Source organism: Engystomops pustulosus, chromosome 8, assembly GCF_040894005.1.
Source record: "Engystomops pustulosus chromosome 8, aEngPut4.maternal, whole genome shotgun sequence".
Taxonomy (NCBI): domain Eukaryota; kingdom Metazoa; phylum Chordata; class Amphibia; order Anura; family Leptodactylidae; genus Engystomops; species Engystomops pustulosus.
The window spans coordinates 127,008,382-127,030,091 of NC_092418.1; the positions used below are offsets into that span (position 1 = coordinate 127,008,382).

General features: G+C 52.1%; 1 protein-coding gene across 1 annotated transcript in view; it reads right to left on the bottom strand.

Moving 5' to 3' along the window:
* The window catches only part of RIF1 (replication timing regulatory factor 1), a 31,939-nt gene that overhangs the window by 8,504 nt on the left and 1,725 nt on the right, over positions 1 to 21,710 (bottom strand). Inside the window, exons 2-26 of the mRNA XM_072122717.1 lie at positions 16,923 to 17,049; positions 15,230 to 15,360; positions 15,051 to 15,142; positions 14,591 to 14,780; positions 13,739 to 13,831; positions 13,508 to 13,646; positions 12,098 to 12,249; positions 11,758 to 11,860; positions 10,485 to 10,658; positions 10,303 to 10,413; positions 10,160 to 10,222; positions 7,583 to 7,683; positions 7,423 to 7,509; positions 6,521 to 6,594; positions 3,877 to 4,057; positions 3,183 to 3,290; positions 2,958 to 3,104; positions 2,777 to 2,876; positions 2,420 to 2,696; positions 1,983 to 2,022; positions 1,570 to 1,772; positions 1,384 to 1,483; positions 1,166 to 1,291; positions 601 to 740; positions 409 to 498 (exon numbers count right to left, since the gene is read on the bottom strand). Coding sequence (XP_071978818.1) covers positions 409 to 498; positions 601 to 740; positions 1,166 to 1,291; positions 1,384 to 1,483; positions 1,570 to 1,772; positions 1,983 to 2,022; positions 2,420 to 2,696; positions 2,777 to 2,876; positions 2,958 to 3,104; positions 3,183 to 3,290; positions 3,877 to 4,057; positions 6,521 to 6,594; positions 7,423 to 7,509; positions 7,583 to 7,683; positions 10,160 to 10,222; positions 10,303 to 10,413; positions 10,485 to 10,658; positions 11,758 to 11,860; positions 12,098 to 12,249; positions 13,508 to 13,646; positions 13,739 to 13,831; positions 14,591 to 14,780; positions 15,051 to 15,142; positions 15,230 to 15,360; positions 16,923 to 17,049 — 3,149 coding nt within the window. The remainder of the gene's footprint in view (positions 1 to 408; positions 499 to 600; positions 741 to 1,165; positions 1,292 to 1,383; positions 1,484 to 1,569; positions 1,773 to 1,982; positions 2,023 to 2,419; positions 2,697 to 2,776; positions 2,877 to 2,957; positions 3,105 to 3,182; positions 3,291 to 3,876; positions 4,058 to 6,520; positions 6,595 to 7,422; positions 7,510 to 7,582; positions 7,684 to 10,159; positions 10,223 to 10,302; positions 10,414 to 10,484; positions 10,659 to 11,757; positions 11,861 to 12,097; positions 12,250 to 13,507; positions 13,647 to 13,738; positions 13,832 to 14,590; positions 14,781 to 15,050; positions 15,143 to 15,229; positions 15,361 to 16,922; positions 17,050 to 21,710) is intronic.

Sequence of the window (21,710 nt, forward strand, 5' to 3'; positions counted from 1 at the left end):
CCGGTCTTATATGCGCCTAGAACATCACTGGACACGACGGTTTATGACCCGATTCTATATCATTGGGCCATCTGAAAGCATCTGATGTAGCCCGTTGCCCTTTTCAAAGACGTTTCGCTGTAAATATATTGTGACCTTTTCCACTGTATTCCTGCCATTTAATTGAATGTAAGTTTTACTTACAGTATGTGAAACGTCATGCGTTACTGCTGTATTTCACACTTTGAAGATATTAAAATGCATGTTGAAACTAACCGATGTGCTTGGTCCTAATTTTACTATAGCAGTTTGGGGTTGGATCCCTGGATCCATCGCACCAACACAATAAGGTTGTGCAGGCCGAATACATAATCTCCAATACAAATCAGGAAAGTTTAAGAACACAAAACAAATTGTATGAAGACTCACGATGAGCTCTCCTGGCTCTGTGTGTACTGTGTGAACAACGTCGTGTCTTGAGAGGCGTCCAAATTGTTGTACATTGTGGGAATATCCACCCTGAAACAGACAACAGAAATTACGTTTATTGAAATCAAAAGGAAAAACTCTGAAACCAGTTTTGGTTTTCTTTTTGTATTTTCGTGCATTGAAAGAACGAACCTTTTTGTTCGGAGAACTTCTTTCTGATGTTCTGTTAAAACCCGCTCTTTGGTTTCAGGAAGGATGAACACAAAGTCCACGGATTGTTCCTCCTCCAGAAGTTTCTTTTTATTGTTTGGAGAAGAAAAGTCCAGCTTCAACTAAAAGATGGGAGACCGGTTAGGTAAAAAGACGACCGCCTGAATATTACAGCACAAGGGAGATTCGGGGCATATACAAGAGATAGCAACACACAATCATAGGAGATACAATAGTATCTGGAGGCTGCAATGTGCAGACAAAGTTTATGATGGATTGATGGTAGATTTCCTATAAATGGCATCTAGTATGCAAATAATCCGAGGGGCTCCAGGCTTCATTGGTGTTAATGGAGTCTGGAGCCCCTCAGGCTCATTTGCATACCTTCTTTCATCCTGGTGGCAAGTGTCCTTTAATTTTCCCTATTAATACAACATTAAGGAGGACTTATCATGTTAACCCTTTTCATTCCTTTTTTAAAAAATGCAGAATTAGTCCCGAAAGTTAGATTTGAGGGGAACAGTGTGCGACAGCCGCCGGCTCTCACCTTGGCCTGGGGTCCTTTCGTCGGAGTTCCTTTTAGCTCTTCGGTCCTGGTTAGTAGTAATTCTCTCTTCCCTGCAGATTTCACTTCTATTCCACTGATCTTTGTCCCCAGCTCGGAGCTGTCCAGCTGCAACACAGAAGATGGGAACATTAGGATAGAAACGGAATGAATGCAGAGTGGGCAAATGGAGCAAGTGTTAAAGAATAAAATCAACTTACATTATCAGAATAGGCTCCGCTGGATTCCTCCACCGGGTCAGAGTAGGTAAAGCCGGGTAATATAATCGGAGTTTTGCGTTTAACTTGGCTTAAAACTGGTCTGTGCAGAAAGAAGTAGAATGATGAGAGGAAATCGATGACATTGGAAGGAGTCTAGACACAATATACAGTTATAAAGCTTCTTACTTCAGCTCCTCCGTATAGACCAGCACCGCGGCCTTGGCGAACGATCCGTTCCAGAATTGTGTCACTTGATTCCTGAAGGATTTGTTCTTGTGGAGAAATAAGGCACAGAGCAGAGGGGAAAGGATTTCAAGTAATTCATTGTCATAGGAGCCGGTGTATCGGGAGCCGAGACACGAGAGGATGTCGCCGAGGAGTTTATCCAACTAAAGAGAGAAAGGATGAGCCAAGGGTCTAAGCCACGGACACAGGAGAGTGCGAAGCGTCCATGTACTGGCCGGAACGTCCAACCTAAATGCTGAGCAACCAGAGTGTGGTCAGCCCGGGCAGCACATGATACGAGCTGGACGCATCGCACTCACCAGTGTCCAAGGACCTTACACAGGACATTAGAGCCAGACAATACGTCTCCTCACCTTACTGCCGAGGCTGCCGTACACTTTGGGCGATTCAGACCTATGAGAAAAGAAAACTCAGTTACTCCGTATAGGAAGAGTCTATACTAAGTCACCGCACAATCCATCCGATCGGAGGAGTCACAACTCAATACTTATATCTGCAAGACACAACCCAAGGAAACAGGACGGGTAACGGCTGGTAATGATAGAGGGGTCCATCTACAGGGCAACAACCCCCAGCTATCAGCACCGTGTATGTGTATATCAGGTATGCGCTTATAGCTCACCATGTGCACCGGGGGCGCTATTCCAAATAATAAACCCCCTCTACAAGCAGATAGCAGCCGTCTGTATGAGAAGGGTCCTGATAAGGGGACAGACACTTATATAGGTCATTCCTTAGGGTTAGGGTCCTTACTAGACAGGTCTACAGCTCCACGGTACTGAGTACTCACTTGGTTTTAGCATAGAAGATGGAGACTGGTTTGGTGAGTGAGGAGAACACGGTCCTGAGGACTGACGGTAAACTGATGTGACTGATGCAGGCGGACAGGCAGCTGAGGACCGACGAGCCGATAGAAGTCAGGGACGGGCCAGACGCTTCTATTAGACTCCGATCAGAGCACAAGGAGTGAAACCCTTCAAGTAACTTATCCAGGACCTTTAAGACAGAATCCAGGTTTCCCAGAGGTCCTTTTTTCTTCTTAGACCAATCGGTTGGAGTGTGAGGACCTGGGATACATATAACAGATCACAGGTTAATGGCTTTAGAGTCTTCCCTCCACATCTACAATCTCTGAGGAGAAGGTTACCTTTTGTTTTGGGCTGGAATTTTGTGCTATAAGGAGCAAAGTTAAAACACTCCATGACGACTGCAATGACCTGAACAAGTCTTTCCAGAAGTGGCAAAACCTAAGAGAAAGGAGGAAGTTCCCATTATAAAAAGATAATAAAAACTAAGTGATAAGCAGGTGGCAGCGCGTTACCACTCACCAAGGTCTGATCCCCGAGTCCGGCAAGAATTCGGGAGCAGAGTTCTTCGCAGCAGACGTTTTCATCAGTAGTCGTGACGAGTGCGGCGCAGCGGGAGAACGCCTTGTACAGTTCAGACCACGACCGCATCAAGGTCTTCATAGTGGGCTGCCGAGGTAAGAGGGGCTATGTAACAAAACCTAGAACATGGCCGGCCGGAGGTCTGAGGAGAACGTGACGACATACCTGAGGGATATCGGCTACTGGGAAGATGTGACGTATGGGCAGCAGCAGAGCGCTGTGCAAAGCGCTGAAGTTGTGCTCCAGAGCATCGCCTTGATTCACTTCATTTGTCTATAGGTTGGGTGGATAATTATTATTAGACTTTATATCACAGATTAAAAATACATCATTTGTGGTTTCCATGTGTGGTTTTACTACAATTCCTGCAAAAATTGCCTTAAGCTTCATGCACTCGACTCCAGGACTCGGGTGAACAATACACTGGGCTGGAAAGATGAGACGTTGCCCCGTCCACGTTACACCATATGGCCATTCATGTGGATGGCAGAATTTACCATTAACGTGAATGTGGTTGTGTGCTACACGTACTGAAATGATACGGTACAGGTGGAACGCAGCCGAAAAACCACATTCCTGTGCATGAACCCCTAGAGACGCAAAAAGACACAAGTGCATTTTACGGAACGCACCTTCTTCTGGGACAGGGCTCCAAGCTTTATAGTTGGAGTTGCAGCAAAACCTCCACACAATAGCCCCATACCAAAAACACTATTATGCTGTTATCCCGGGACTCCTTGCATCATACAGAACTATGATGCTTGGAGTGCTGTGTTCAGTCTGACAGTGTGATGGCCGCAGAATGAACACACTGCTGTGCCTTTGCCCTTATGTTAAATCCCTTACTATAAACATCCACCTGATTTATCCTTTCCGTCAAAGGGTTAATTAAAATACTCCACATTCGCCAAAGCAGCTCCTTATTTTCCAGCAACTTGGCTCCGTGGTTTAACTCCTGCAGAACAGACTCGCTGAACGCCAAAGGAGAAGTGGGACCCGAAAAGACGTAAGCCACGAGAGTCTCGTAATTCAGAAAGAACCTGGGGAGAAGAAGAAGACGCAGTGTATAAAGACCACGAGATCCATCATCTGCTTTCATGTGCTGCAATACATGAGACCAAACAGGAGACAAGTCGTTTGGGGAGATCTATCATCTGCTTTCATGTGCTGCAATACATGACACCAAACAGGAGTCAAGTCGTTCGGGGAGATCTATCATCTGCTTTCATGTGCTGCAATACATGAGACCAAACAGGAGACAAGTCGTTCGGGGAGATCTATCATCTGCTTTCATGTGCTGCAATACATGACACCAAACAGGAGACAAGTCGTTCGGGGAGATCTATCATCTGCTTTCATGTGCTGCAATACATGAGACCAAACAGGAGACAAGTCGTTCGGGGAGATCTATCATCTGCTTTCATGTGCTGCAATACATGAGACCAAACAGGAGACAAGTCGTTTGGGGAGATCCATCATCTGCTTTCATGTGCTGCAATACATGACACCAAACAGGAGACAAGTCGTTCGGGGAGATCTATCATCTGCTTTCATGTGCTGCAATACATGACACCAAACAGGAGACAAGTCGTTCGGGGAGATCTATCATCTGCTTTCATGTGCTGCAATACATGACACCAAACAGGAGACAAGTCGTTCGGGGAGATCTATCATCTGCTTTCATGTGCTGCAATACATGACACCAAACAGGAGACAAGTCGTTCGGGGAGATCTATCATCTGCTTTCATGTGCTGCAATACATGAGACCAAACAGGAGACAAGTCGTTTGGGGAGATCCATCATCTGCTTTCATGTGCTGCAATACATGACACCAAACAGGAGACAAGTCGTTCGGGGAGATCTATCATCTGCTTTCATGTGCTGCAATACATGACACCAAACAGGAGACAAGTCGTTCGGGGAGATCTATCATCTGCTTTCATGTGCTGCAATACATGACACCAAACAGGAGACAAGTCGTTCGGGGAGATCTATCATCTGCTTTCATGTGCTGCAATACATGAGACCAAACAGGAGACAAGTCGTTCGGGGAGATCTATCATCTGCTTTCATGTGCTGCAATACATGACACCAAACAGGAGACAAGTCGTTCGGGGAGATCTATCATCTGCTTTCATGTGCTGCAATACATGAGACCAAACAGGAGACAAGTCGTTTGGGGAGATCCATCATCTGCTTTCATGTGCTGCAATACATGACACCAAACAGGAGACAAGTCGTTCGGGGAGATCTATCATCTGCTTTCATGTGCTGCAATACATGACACCAAACAGGAGACAAGTCGTTCGGGGAGATCTATCATCTGCTTTCATGTGCTGCAATACATGACACCAAACAGGAGACAAGTCGTTCGGGGAGATCTATCATCTGCTTTCATGTGCTGCAATACATGACACCAAACAGGAGACAAGTCGTTCGGGGAGATCTATCATCTGCTTTCATGTGCTGCAATACATGAGACCAAACAGGAGACAAGTCGTTCGGGGAGATCTATCATCTGCTTTCATGTGCTGCAATACATGAGACCAAACAGGAGACAAGTCGTTTGGGGAGATCCATCATCTGCTTTCATGTGCTGCAATACATGACACCAAACAGGAGACAAGTCGTTCGGGGAGATCTATCATCTGCTTTCATGTGCTGCAATACATGACACCAAACAGGAGACAAGTCGTTCGGGGAGATCTATCATCTGCTTTCATGTGCTGCAATACATGACACCAAACAGGAGACAAGTCGTTTGGGGAGATCTATCATCTGCTTTCATGTGCTGCAATACATGACACCAAACAGGAGACAAGTCGTTTGGGGAGATCTATCATGACCTTTTCCGTTTCATGTATTTTTTGGTCTCATTTGGGTCTTTTCAATCTCAACCAAGAACTAAAAAAGTCTCAAAGCAAAAATGTGAAATTATTAGGGGCGATCTAAAAGTCCCAAATCAGATCAAAATGTCTCAAGCTGCAGTACAGGCGGTCCCCTACTTAAGGACACCCGACTTACAGACAACCCCTAGTTACAGACAGACCCCTCTGGTGACCTCTCTGGATGTTACTATAGTCCCAGACTGCAATGATCAGCTGTAAAGTGTCTGTAATGAAGCTTTATTGATAATCCTTGGTCCCATTACAGCAAAAATTGTTTAAACTCCAATTGTCAATGGGGCCAAAAAATTTTTTTGTCTGGATCTAGAATTATAAAATATACAGTTTCGACTTACATACAAATTCAACTTAAGAACAAACTTCCGGACCCTATCTTGTACGTAATCCGGGGACTGCCTGTACATGAAACCAACAAGGTGATGCCAGATCTCCCCCAATGACTTGTCTACCTCTATATCAGAAATGCAAAAGTTACAAGATCTAGATACAGTAACGATGGGGCCATTAGCCCGGAGCCGGGACACAAAGTAGCGGCCCCTCTAGGAAATTCATATGTGCGGATATAGATACCTGCAGATAAGTACGGAGTAACCTACCTCTCCTCCGTAACACCGTGTTCCAGAAGTCCAGGGTGAAAGTGAAGCTGAATTAAAAACAGAGCAGGAGTTCCCTAAAATACACGAGAGAACAAGTTATAGATGTATTAGAATCATCACCAAATCTACAAAAACTCCGACCCCTGTGGATAAAAGGCGGCAGATCACGCACATTCCCAGGGCCATTTCTCAGAGACCCCATTAAAGGGGCTGTCCTGAGTAAGTTGACCCCCATCCACAGGATAAGGTGTAACTGGTAGGCGAGTGTCCAAACAGGAGCCCAGCAATCTGCAGAATGTGGTTCCTGTTCACACTAATAAGTGGAGCGGTGAGATGAGGCTTTGTATAAGACAGAAATAGCCGGGTGCAGCGCTCATTATCTCCGAATGAAGGGAGCGACGCGTTTGCCCTGCTGCTCCAGCCATTAAAGGGGTTTTCCCACGGCCCTATCCACAGGGCTTTACTTGCTGATCAGTGGGGTCTCAGGTCTGAGGTCGCTCTTTGCTCTCAGATAAGAGGAGCAGCCGCTCGCACGTGTCCATCATATGGAGGATTGCACCCGGCAATCTCCATCAGCTCGGACATTCATCCTCTATCCTGTGGGGACACGACATAAGACGCGTTCTTATGACCCGGATAATTGAGGAAAGCCCTGGGTGGGTGGAGTCTCATCCCAAGGGAAGCCACGCCCCAAACAGGACTCGCCTGAAGCCGTCAGAACCACCATAGTGATGCATTTGGGAGGATTTCACGTGTTGCAGTATCTTATGTCAACAGGTGAATGACATCGAGTTTGAAGGGGAAACGTGTTCAGTTCACATCTTTCACCTGCGAACAAAACTGCAGGGGGGGGGGGGGGGTCCGTCTCCCATGGACTTATCCAAACAGCTAAGATTTCTTACATTAAGAAGATCCATATTTGCCACCTGATAAGCTGCAGACGCCAGAACCTTCTGGGGAAGTCCCTTGACGGTGCATTTGAGGAGACTCTAAGGAGAGAGGGGAGGATGATCAGCGGCGCACACACAGTCTCCACATCTAACAGTCTCGCTCCGCACTTACCAGACACTTTTCCACCTGCAGAGAATCCGACACAATGATGTTTTTTAAAGCTTGCAGCAGAAATGTCAGGACCTCGGATCCTTGCTTCTCCTTCTTGCTTCCTATAAGCAATAACAAGCTTTGAAATCAAAGTCAGACGCGTCACTTTCTCAGGATTATCAAAATCCATAACGTTTTATATCTACATGTACAGAGATTACACGGGGCTTGGTTTTTTTTTGAACCTTCCTAGTGGCAATATCCAATATCATGTACTAGGAAGCTGGAAAAGTTTTCTTCATAACTGTGAAACTTATAAATAACGGATTTGGTGCCATTTCTGGTGCGATCAATAGACAGCGCTCCCTGTGTAACACCTCCCCTTCATTCTCTGCGCAGTACAATCACATAGATGACAACTTTATCCATTTTAATACATTTATAAAAAAAAATTGTACAAATTTCCCCCATTCCCGTTTTACTGTGCTGTACGGAGACGTGTAAGGTCATTTTGCAGGACGAGATGAGATCTTCATTGCTGCAAATTTGGGGACGCGAGCGGCCACAGCCCGCCCCCAGGCAGCATGCAGGCGAGCGGCCACAGCCCGCCCCCAGGCAGCATGCAGGCGAGCGGCCACAGCCCGCCCCCAGGCAGCATGCAGGCGAGCGGCCACAGCCCGCCCCCAGGCAGCATGCAGGCGAGCGGCCACAGCCCGCCCCCAGGCAGCATGCAGGCGAGCGGCCACAGCCCGCCCCCAGGCAGCATGCAGGCGAGCGGCCACAGCCCGCCCCCAGGCAGCATGCAGGCGAGCGGCCACAGCCCGCCCCCAGGCAGCATGCAGGCGAGCGGCCACAGCCCGCCCCCAGGCAGCATGCAGGCGAGCGGCCACAGCCCGCCCCCAGGCAGCATGCAGGCGAGCGGCCACAGCCCGCCCCCAGGCAGCATGCAGGCGAGCGGCCACAGCCCGCCCCCAGGCAGCATGCAGGCGAGCGGCCACAGCCCGCCCCCAGGCAGCATGCAGGCGAGCGGCCACAGCCCGCCCCCAGGCAGCATGCAGGCGAGCGGCCACAGCCCGCCCCCAGGCAGCATGCAGGCGAGCGGCCACAGCCCGCCCCCAGGCAGCATGCAGGCGAGCGGCCACAGCCCGCCCCCAGGCAGCATGCAGGCGAGCGGCCACAGCCCGCCCCCAGGCAGCATGCAGGCGAGCGGCCACAGCCCGCCCCCAGGCAGCATGCAGGCGAGCGGCCACAGCCCGCCCCCAGGCAGCATGCAGGCGAGCGGCCACAGCCCGCCCCCAGGCAGCATGCAGGCGAGCGGCCACAGCCCGCCCCCAGGCAGCATGCAGGCGAGCGGCCACAGCCCGCCCCCAGGCAGCATGCAGGCGAGCGGCCACAGCCCGCCCCCAGGCAGCATGCAGGCGAGCGGCCACAGCCCGCCCCCAGGCAGCATGCAGGCGAGCGGCCACAGCCCGCCCCCAGGCAGCATGCAGGCGAGCGGCCACAGCCCGCCCCCAGGCAGCATGCAGGCGAGCGGCCACAGCCCGCCCCCAGGCAGCATGCAGGCGAGCGGCCACAGCCCGCCCCCAGGCAGCATGCAGGCGAGCGGCCACAGCCCGCCCCCAGGCAGCATGCAGGCGAGCGGCCACAGCCCGCCCCCAGGCAGCATGCAGGCGAGCGGCCACAGCCCGCCCCCAGGCAGCATGCAGGCGAGCGGCCACAGCCCGCCCCCAGGCAGCATGCAGGCGAGCGGCCACAGCCCGCCCCCAGGCAGCATGCAGGCGAGCGGCCACAGCCCGCCCCCAGGCAGCATGCAGGCGAGCGGCCACAGCCCGCCCCCAGGCAGCATGCAGGCGAGCGGCCACAGCCCGCCCCCAGGCAGCATGCAGGCGAGCGGCCACAGCCCGCCCCCAGGCAGCATGCAGGCGAGCGGCCACAGCCCGCCCCCAGGCAGCATGCAGGCGAGCGGCCACAGCCCGCCCCCAGGCAGCATGCAGGCGAGCGGCCACAGCCCGCCCCCAGGCAGCATGCAGGCGAGCGGCCACAGCCCGCCCCCAGGCAGCATACAGGCGAGCGGCCACAGCCCGCCCCCAGGCAGCATACAGGCGAGCGGCCACAGCCCGCCCCCAGGCAGCATACAGGCGAGCGGCCACAGCCCGCCCCCAGGCAGCATACAGGCGAGCGGCCACAGCCCGCCCCCAGGCAGCATACAGGCGAGCGGCCACAGCCCGCCCCCAGGCAGCATACAGGCGAGCGGCCACAGCCCGCCCCCAGGCAGCATACAGGCGAGCGGCCACAGCCCGCCCCCAGGCAGCATACATTTCACGGGTCTTTGCTAGATGTAAGCAGAGACTCAACCTGTGAACCCTCTTCAAGGATCCTTCACGTGTCCTTGAGGTGGAAGTGGTGGAAAATGAGACGTTACACAGATCTTGCTCAGAGAGTACAAGAAAGTGGGTGACCAATGTAAAACTTAACTTTTAATATGTATTGGGTAGAAAGATACAAAAATAGGTTCAAATTAGAATATAAAAAGGACCAGGCACTGGTGGGCCCGGGTAGTGCCTGTATACCTAGGTACATGTGAATGATGGGAAATACCTGTATCCATTGCATTCTTCACAAAGTCGATCATATCCCTCCACACCGCATGAAGGACGGTGCCTGAAAGAGATGGATCACATAAGTGAACACCCAGAAGAGCAGAACATTCCCAGTCCTAATATCCGCTGGTCATCACTTACCTGAGGCGTCTTTTCCGATGGTGATGAAGCCATCCTGTACGGCTCCGAGCAGCGTGCTGGCGTGTTTACTGAAGAAGGACGCGCTGCTGACCAGGCGATGCTGGAGGGGCTCTGCACAACACGTATATAACATATCACACCCAGTACTAGTGACCTAAACGTCTCCAAGGATCAGCACTTACCTAAACTGAGCACCAGCTTGTGCCGAGCAGCAAACTGCACCACCTCCGGACCCAGGAGGAAATGGAGCATCATCTCGATACCCAAGAGGTGAACGGAGGGAAACGCCACGGACGCCAGGAGACTGGAATTCAGGTTTATTTTAGGGGTCGCTGGACTGTTGAACGTAAAGCTTCCTGTATTGATAAGACATAAAATTCAGATACCAAAAGATGACCTTACAGAAAAACAAAGTATAATCACCCTCCATTATCCTGTGCAAGAACAGACACCGCTCTAGCGCCATTTAGTGTCTCTTCTGCACCTTACAAAACGTAAAAGACAGATTTCCTTCACCTATTAAATTCTATTATTAACCTAATACGGTCACCTATAACATACCCAACAAAATAAAGTATGCTTTCCAGGACTTTCTACGACTTCCAGGGTCCCTCACACTGGTCATGGACCATTAGACTCTAGAGCAGTGATGGTGAACCTTTTAGACACCGAGTGCCCAAACTACAACAAAAACCCACATATTTTTTGCAAAGTGTCAATGCGACAATTCAAGCAGTAACTCATTACTACCTGCTGTGTCACAGATTTAAATTGTATAGGCACCTGAGGACACCAATACAGTAGAAGGAAGGAGAATAAGTTTGGATTATCATTGTAGCTTCCTTCTAGGGTCCTGGGATGCCTGTGATTGCAAGAGGCCTTGAGTCCTGTCTGGCGAACTCTACCCTGGGGTGACGGCAAGGGTGTACCCGTGTCAAGATAATTTCCCCTGGAAATGAAAAGTGTCCTTGGATACAACCATCTCGGCACTCTAGTTGTAGTAGTCCAGCATGCACTATTGAGCTTTGCCTGACCACCAGGATTCAGTGCACAATACCACAGGACGGCTGTGGGACATGCAGCAATTCCCGGACATTTCATATGTAACAATTTGTTTCTGTGTGCAATCTCTAGCAGTGGTGGTCGTATCCTATATTTATGGGAAATTATCGTCACAGGCATATATTTTAATAACATCCATGTATACATATTGTAGATAATTTAAATGTACAGTTGGTAACACCCCTTTAAGTATACAACAAATGACTGTTAGGGTCTTGTACGCGCCCCGTTTGTTAGCAGACAACCCCTTTAATCAGTTTTCTTAAAGCTCTGTATAGAGACAACACCCGCATAGAGATGTGGCCCAATCCCATGTTCAAGAAGCTTCTTCTTGGTTTACATATCAGAGGTAGGACACGAGTGGCCACAAGTTATCAGAGGGGACGCGGTTACCTTTCTGAAGAGGTGTGGATGCCGCCAGGCTCTGGTTGGCTCCACGTAACGGTGTTGCAGGAGTCTCTACACTTAAAGCGCTTTGAATGAGCGGCAGACAGACCTAAACCAAGGCAGAAAGTAAGAATCAGCGATTCTCCAAGAACTCGTATCCTTTATAATAAATGGGCCTGGAGATTAACCCTGCGCGGTTACAGGGGAAGCGAGAAGATTTGTATAGACAGGAACGGGCGTCAGCATCTCATCGGTGGGAAACCGTTACCCATCCAGCAGCTTCCGAACATCATACAACGGGAAGCAGCCAAATAACGAGTAATAGCAGAGCGCGAGGTGTCATTACCTGCTCAAAGTGCGCAGGGAGGTTAGGGCCAAGACGCAGGAGAAGATACCACCAGACCTCGACCTTCGTGAGAGCCAGAAGCTCCGTCCTGACATTGATCGAGCTCAGTGGCTGCATAAGAAGCTTCAGGCGCTTTGAACTGCACAGAATATCTGAGGAAACAGAAAAATTATAGCCGAGCAAAGGGGGCAGGGCAGAGCGCACAGCCGAGCAAAGGGGGCAGGGCAGAGCGCACGGCCGAGCAAAGGGGGCAGGGCAGGGCGCACGGCCGAGCAAAGGGGGCAGGGCAGGGCGCACGGCCGAGCAAAGGGGGCAGGGCAGGGCGCACAGGCCGAGCAAAGGGGGCAGGGCAGGGCGCACAGGCGAGCAAAGGGGGCAGGGCAGGGCGCACAGGCGAGCAAAGGGGGCAGGGCAGGGCGCACGGCCGAGCAAAGGGGGCAGGGCAGGGCGCACGGCCGAGCAAAGGGGGCAGGGCAGAGCGCACGGCCGAGCAAAGGGGGCAGGGCAGAGCGCACGGCCGAGCAAAGGGGGCAGGGCAGAGCGCACGGCCGAGCAAAGGGGGCAGGGCAGGGCGCACGGCCGAGCAAAGGGGGCAGGGCAGGGCGCACGGCCGAGCAAAGGGGGCAGGGCAGGGCGCACAGGCGAGCAAAGGGGGCAGGGCAGGGCGCACAGGCGAGCAAAGGGGGCAGGGCAGGGCGCACAGGCGAGCAAAGGGGGCAGGGCAGGGCGCACAGGCGAGCAAAGGGGGCAGGGCAGGGCACAGGCGAGCAAAGGGGGCAGGGCAGGGCACAGGCGAGCAAAGGGGGCAGGGCAGGGCACAGGCGAGCAAAGGGGGCAGGGCAGGGCACAGGCGAGCAAAGGGGGCAGGGCAGGGCACAGGCGAGCAAAGGGGGCAGGGCAGGGCACAGGCGAGCAAAGGGGGCAGGGCAGAGCACAGGCGAGCAAAGGGGCAAATTATACAAGAATTATACAAAGTCACAAGAAGAACCAGGAACACACAAACATAACTAAAGTAGTCAAAGCTACTAATCCCATTCTTAGGGTTAGGAAATCCACCATCACAATCCGTCCTGATAAACCAGGGACATTACTCCTAGTTCCAGGTACCGGGACTGTGGGCTCTTCTTATATGTGTTACCCATGGTCTCCATCCTTCTAAAATCAACTCTAAGGGGGAGATACCAGAGCCAAACCATCATGCAGCTTCAGAGGCTGCACAGTGTAAAAACCTGTGAGGCTATAGCAGAGAGGCTCAGGTAACACCCCTCAGGGTTCTTCTGGCTCATTAGCATTATTTTAAAAGTTGATTTTAGAAGAAAGGCGGCCAGGGATAACAAATGTAAGAGGATTACCACAGTGACGGTGCCTGGATCTAGAAGTGTCCCTGGTTTACTTGACATGAGAATTTACCTGGATTCAGCGCAAAGTTATCAATGAGACTCTTCCAAGCGATAAATGCAATTTTCTTCACCGTCGGGGTACCACTTCGGAATCCTAATTCTTCCAGTTGCAGCAAAGAGTTGATAAAGCTGCCGCTGCGATGCAGAGTCTTCATAAGAAAAAAAATTATAAATAGCTGAAAAATCTATAAAAATAAAAATCACTCACCTAAAACAACCCCAAACAGCTACTTGCCATTACCTTCCCCAAAATCTTCACAAACAAGGGCCACAGCTTCAGCACGTACGTCTCATTCTTAGAGGCGAAGAGTTTATGGAGCTCAGCAATAATTTTCTGCATGAAAGAAGATTGGAGGAGTATTAGACCACGTGCAGACGATGCAGAATTCTGCTAGTTCTGCCACCATCTAGTAGTGTGGCTCGGGGGTTCAGTGACCTTTGCACTGCAACATCAGCAGCAAATAAAATAATAAGAAATCAGTAGTTATAGAGATTTGACTGTGGCATACACTGATGGGAGGAGTGTGGGGGGAAGCACTTCTCTCTCCTCCCCTCTCCATCAAAAGCCGAAAGGCTGCACCGCTAGTCCATTGATGTATAGGACATGCACCATATCTGGCAAGGCCGCAATGAGTGTGCTTTATGGGAGCAGTGATCTGGCCCCCCATTATGGTCGTGTGCATGTGGCTAGTTCTCACCACTACCAGGTCAGGAGCTGAATGCAGAGGCTTGACATGTTATATGTATATGGTACATATCCCGAATGCTTTGTTAAAGCAAGAACATGTGTATCACTGGCAACAATGGGGGACCTCCGGTGACAGTGCGAGTGGCACAGCAGGTATAACATGACCAGGCCGGTGGTCAGCAGCCCCCCTGTCCGTGTGCGACATCCACTCACACTCCAATGGTAGTAGAACAGGTGGGTACAGGACCTGCTCGATCATTTTGAGCTCAACAAGTCACTCGTATGCGGGGACAGGGAAACTAGATGTGTATATGAGCCAAAAGAAATAAATGGGGACACATGACAGATGCTACACGAGCCCCGCCGCCAGTCCCCAGTGCACGACATAGGACGGACATTACTCACAGTGGTCATGAGCTGCTCTGTAAGAGCCGCCACCTCCTGCTGTTTGTGGAGTAACAGCGGCACACCGATCTCCAGGACGGTCGCGGCTCTTATCCGAACCTTTGAAGCAGAGTGAATAACCAGGGGAATGATGAACTTGGCCCAGCGGACCGCCTCTGCCGTCATCTGTGCTGGCGCCTGTTCCAACAGCCTAAAACATAGCAAAACACAGGAGATTAACAAGCAGAACAAGGAAGAGAAAAGCCGATACACACATAAAGGAACGTTACATCCAATGACAGCTAAGTTACCGCTTTCCAGCCAATATTCGCTGCCGCTTCCTGGTCTGTAGATTACTTAAAACTTCCACAAAAAACTATGGATTCACCCCAAACGGTTGATGTGTGGGTCACAACTCTGGACTGAAGGCGCTTCTGCAGGGATTTTATGTCCTAAGACAATACTATAAAGCATCTCTTACCTTATCACCACGTTCAGCGCTTCATATGCAATGACCAGCGACTGCACATCTTTATTAAGTACATTTTCTAATGTAGAAAGTATAGAAGGGACCTAAGAGCCGAGAGACATTTATTCACCATTGTTAATGATCGCCACAAATACTCGACATGAAGTCAGTCGCTTTGCGCAGACACTTACCGCCTTCCCAACTTCTTCAGGAGAGAAGTTTTGTTTAGAAATCACCCAAAGTGCTCGAGTGCAGGAGTTTTTATCGGCTGCCTTTACAGCGATACCGTTTAGTGCAGACAGCAATTCTTGTACCTCCGATCCTACAAGGAAAACCATTGATAAGGATGAGCTTCACACTGCGAATTCTGTACAGATGAGCCGTCCATACTCCTCCAGCTTCTAACAAGCAGACACTTCTACTTCCCTCTGATGAAACATTGCCAGTGCTTTAGGCTCTGTTCACACTCACTCCTGGCTGATGCATGCAGTACAGGGAGATCCTAATAAAAGTGCATGCTAGGCCTTCCATTATACCTCATCTCTATTCTCCACTAAAGGTTTTGGCCAAAAATAACGGATACTAAAAAAGGGAGATAAACGGAATTACCAACAGAAACACTCGCTTATCACACACGGGTCGGGAAGCAAGAGCTCTCCTTACAGAGACTGACAATTAAGGCCACAGAGAGCATGCAAGGCAGCCGAACAAGGCAGAGTTTTCCCTTAGAGGGGCTTTCCAATGTGGCTAATATACACTTTAATTTAGCTTCTGAACGTTGTACTAGTATCCGAGTCCGCACTGCTACATCTACTGTTCCACAGCATCCTAGATCGTCTGTGCCTCCTGATATCTGTGTGTAGTTTGTAGCTTCTCTGGCTGCTGCAGGAACTCAGATTCTGTGTCGCAGTGTGAACAGGGAGTGAGCTGCGTGCTGACTACAGGGGCGGGGCTACAGTGCAGGGGGCGGGGCTACAGTGCAAAGACACTCCCCAGCACAGCGTCACACAGGATTAAAAAATGGCGGCCCCAACCCTAAGTCAGAAGTTACAGGGTCATGTCTAGGGGCAAATGAAATTGTGTACAGCAGGACAGAGACAGGTTGGACTTATATCTGTGAAATGCTGGATTTTTGTGAACAGTGAATGTGTTATTTTGCTATCCTGAGTACATTTTAGAAACTTGTCTTCGGGGGAAATCCCTAGAACCCTTGCTGGAAAACATATCTGCATATTTCCCAGAATCCCAGCATCAATGGCCATAAGTCTCCACACACCTGCAAGGCGGCCTTGACTGGCAAAGTCTCTGTAAGGTGAACTCTTCCTTCCTGCCCCTAGTGAAAAGCTTAGACATGGATAGAGCGCTGGGAATCTGTTCCTTCTGGAATACAAATCCCACATGTCCTTCCTGACAAGTCATGCTCCATGGTAAGAAATGTTGCCTTACAAGGTAAAGAGGCAATATCTTCCCTATCCCATGTGTATTTGCACATTTCCCATTTGGCTACATAGGGACGCTCCAGTCACAGCCGAAGCATTGAATTACCTTGTGCAGGGCCTGGAGGGAGGAGCAGGACCCCGGGTTACAGGAATACAAACCCTGCACCATGTATACTCAATGATTTAGCTTTGCCTGGAGTGTAAGAGGCGCCCGGCACAAAACGCAGTAACTGGGGGCCATTCACTGTTTCTACAGAGAGCGCACGGTCCCAGCAATCATCAGCGAGCCGATCCCATTCCTGGCGTCTGCCATCACCTGCGCCTGAGCGGCCACTCACACACGGACGACGCATTAACCTCAGTTCGAGGGCGATAATGTGCAGCCAAAGGACGTCTTATAAGTATCATCCGCCCAGCAGCAGAAAGATACAGAACATAACGGTACCTGATACACAAGACGCTATCGTACTGTTAAAAACACAAAATCCCAGTGTCTGCAGTGCAGCATTCCCAAGATCAGGATGCTGGTGAGCCACGTGTGTCTGAAAGAGGAAACAAAACCGGAATATAACCTAACCCTTATATACACACACACATTATACACACATACACTCACCGGCCACTTTATTAGGTCCACCATGCTAGTAACGGGTTGGACCCCCTTTTGCCTTCAGAACTGCCTCAATTCTTGGTGGCATAGATACAACAAGGTGCTGGAAGCTCCTCAGAGATTTTGCTCCATAGTGACATGATGGCATCACACAGTTGCTGCAGATTTGTCGGCTGCACATCCATGATGCGAATCTCCCGTTCCACCACATCCCAAAGATTGGATTGAAATCTGGTGACTGTGGAGGCCATTTGTGTCCAGTGACCTCATTGTCATGTTCAAGAAACCAGTCTGAGATGCTTCCAGCTTTATGACATGGCGCATTATCCTGCTGAAAGTAGCCATCAGATGTTACAGGGTACATTGTGCTCATAAAGGGATGGACATGGGCAGCAACAATACTCAGGTAGGCTGTGGCGTTGTAGCAAGGGGCCCAAAGAGTGCCAAGAAAATATTCCCCACACCATGACACCACCACCACCAGCCTGAACCGTTGAAACAAGGCAGGATGGATCCATGACACCCCCACCACCAGCCTGAGCCGCTGATACAAGGCAGGATGGATCCATGACACCCCCACCACCAGCCTGAGCCGCTGATACAAGGCAGGATGGATCCATGACACCACCACCACCAGCCTGACCTGCTGATACAAGGCAGGATGGATCCATGACACCACCAGCACCAGCCTGACCCGCTGATACAAGGCAGGATGGATCCATGACACCACCACCACCAGCCTGACCTGCTGATACAAGGCAGGATGGATCCATGACACCACCAGCACCAGCCTGACCCGCTGATACAAGGCAGGATGGATCCATGACACCCCCACCACCAGCCTGAGCCGCTGATACAAGGCAGGATGGATCCATGACACCACCACCACCAGCCTGACCTGCTGATACAAGGCAGGATGGATCCATGACACCACCAGCACCAGCCTGACCCGCTGATACAAGGCAGGATGGATCCATGACACCACCACCACCAGCCTGACCTGCTGATACAAGGCAGGATGGATCCATGACACCACCAGCACCAGCCTGACCCGCTGATACAAGGCAGGATGGATCCATGACACCACCACCAGCCTGACCCGCTGATACAAGGCAGGATGGATCCATGACACCACCACCACCAGCCTGAGCCGCTGATACAAGGCAGGATGGATCCATGACACCACCACCACCAGCCTGACCCGCTGATACAAGGCAGGATGGATCCATGACACCACCAGCACCAGCCTGAACCGCTGATACAAGGCAGGATGGATCCATGACACCACCAGCACCAGCCTGAGCCGCTGATACAAGGCAGGATGGATCCATGACACCACCACCACCACCAGCCTGAGCCGCTGATACAAGGCAGGATGGATCCATGACACCACCACCACCAGCCTGACCCGCTGATACAAGGCAGGATGGATCCATGACACCACCACCACCAGCCTGACCCGCTGATACAAGGCAGGATGGATCCATGACACCACCACCACCAGCCTGACCCGCTGATACAAGGCAGGATGGATCCATGACACCACCACCAGCCTGACCCGCTGATACAAGGCAGGATGGATCCATGACACCACCACCACCAGCCTGACCCGCTGATACAAGGCAGGATGGATCCATGACACCACCAGCACCAGCCTGACCCGCTGATACAAGGCAGGATGGATCCATGACACCACCAGCACCAGCCTGACCCGCTGATACAAGGCAGGATGGATCCATGACACCACCAGCACCAGCCTGACCCGCTGATACAAGGCAGGATGGATCCATGACACCACCACCACCAGCCTGAGCCGCTGATACAAGGCAGGATGGATCCATGACACCAGCACCACCAGCCTGAGCCGCTGATACAAGGCAGGATGGATCCATGACACCAGCACCACCAGCCTGAGCCGCTGATACAAGGCAGGATGGATCCATGACACCACCACCACCAGCCTGACCCGCTGATACAAGGCAGGATGGATCCATGACACCACCACCACCAGCCTGACCCGCTGATACAAGGCAGGATGGATCCATGACACCACCACCACCAGCCTGACCCGCTGATACAAGGCAGGATGGATCCATGACACCACCACCACCAGCCTGACCCGCTGATACAAGGCAGGATGGATCCATGACACCAGCACCACCAGCCTGACCCGCTGATACAAGGCAGGATGGATCCATGACACCACCACCACCAGCCTGAGCCGCTGATACAAGGCAGGATGGATCCATGACACCACCACCACCAGCCTGACCCACTGATACAAGGCAGGATGGATCCATGACACCACCACCACCAGCCTGACCCGCTGATACAAGGCAGGATGGATCCATGACACCACCACCACCAGCCTGAGCCGCTGATACAAGGCAGGATGGATCCATGACACCACCACCACCAGCCTGACCCGCTGATACAAGGCAGGATGGATCCATGACACCACCACCACCAGCCTGAGCCGCTGATACAAGGCAGGATGGATCCATGACACCACCACCACCAGCCTGAGCCGCTGATACAAGGCAGGATGGATCCATGACACCACCAGCCTGACCCGCTGATACAAGGCAGGATGGATCCATGACACCACCACCACCAGCCTGACCCGCTGATACAAGGCAGGATGGATCCATGACACCACCACCAGCCTGACCCGCTGATACAAGGCAGGATGGATCCATGACACCACCACCACCAGCCTGACCCGCTGATACAAGGCAGGATGGATCCATGACACCACCACCACCAGCCTGAGCCGCTGATACAAGGCAGGATAGATCCATGACACCACCACCACCAGCCTGACCCGCTGATACAAGGCAGGATGGATCCATGACACCACCACCACCAGCCTGACCCGCTGATACAAGGCAGGATGGATCCATGACACCACCACCACCAGCCTGAGCCGCTGATACAAGGCAGGATGGATCCATGACACCACCACCACCAGCCTGAGCCGCTGATACAAGGCAGGATGGATCCATGACACCACCACCACCAGCCTGACCCGCTGATACAAGGCAGGATGGATCCATGACACCACCACCACCAGCCTGACCCGCTGATACAAGGCAGGATGGATCCATGACACCACCACCACCAGCCTGACCCGCTGATACAAGGCAGGATGGATCCATGACACCACCACCACCAGCCTGACCCGCTGATACAAGGCAGGATGGATCCATGACACCACCACCACCAGCCTGAGCCGCTGATACAAGGCAGGATGGATCCATGACACCACCACCACCAGCCTGAGCCGCTGATACAAGGCAGGATGGATCCATGACACCACCAGCACCAGCCTGACCCGCTGATACAAGGCAGGATGGATCCATGACACCACCACCACCAGCCTGACCCGCTGATACAAGGCAGGATGGATCCATGACACCAGCACCACCAGCCTGAGCCGCTGATACAAGGCAGGATGGATCCATGACACCACCACCACCAGCCTGAGCCGCTGATACAAGGCAGGATGGATCCATGACACCACCACCACCAGCCTGACCCGCTGATACAAGGCAGGATGGATCCATGACACCACCACCAGCCTGAGCCGCTGATACAAGGCAGGATGGATCCATGACACCACCACCACCACCAGCCTGAGCCGCTGATACAAGGCAGGATGGATCCATGACAGCACCCCCACCAGCCCTGAGCCGCTGATACAAGGCAGGATGGATCCATGACACCACCACCACCAGCCTGACCCGCTGATACAAGGCAGGATGGATCCATGACACCACCACCACCAGCCTGACCGCTGATACAAGGCAGGATGGATCCATGACACCACCACCACCAGCCTGACCCGCTGATACAAGGCAGGATGGATCCATGACACCACCACCACCAGCCTGAGCCGCTGATACAAGGCAGGATGGATCCATGACACCACCACCACCAGCCTGAGCCGCTGATACAAGGCAGGATGGATCCATGACACCACCACCACCAGCCTGACCCGCTGATACAAGGCAGGATGGATCCATGACACCACCACCACCAGCCTGAGCCGCTGATACAAGGCAGGATGGATCCATGACACCACCACCACCAGCCTGAGCCGCTGATACAAGGCAGGATGGATCCATGACACCAGCACCACCAGCCTGACCCGCTGATACAAGGCAGGATGGATCCATGACACCACCACCAGCCTGAGCCGCTGATACAAGGCAGGATGGATCCATGACACCAGCACCACCAGCCTGAGCCGCTGATACAAGGCAGGATGGATCCATGACACCACCACCACCAGCCTGACCCGCTGATACAAGGCAGGATGGATCCATGACACCACCACCACCACCAGCCTGAGCCGCTGATACAAGGCAGGATGGATCCATGACACCACCACCACCAGCCTGACCTGCTGATACAAGGCAGGATGGATCCATGACACCACCACCACCAGCCTGACCCGCTGATACAAGGCAGGATGGATCCATGACACCACCACCACCAGCCTGACCCGCTGATACAAGGCAGGATGGATCCATGACACCCCACCACCACCGCCTGACCCGCTGATACAAGGGCAGGAGTGGGATCCATGACCCCAAGCACCACCAGCCCCCCCCCATGACC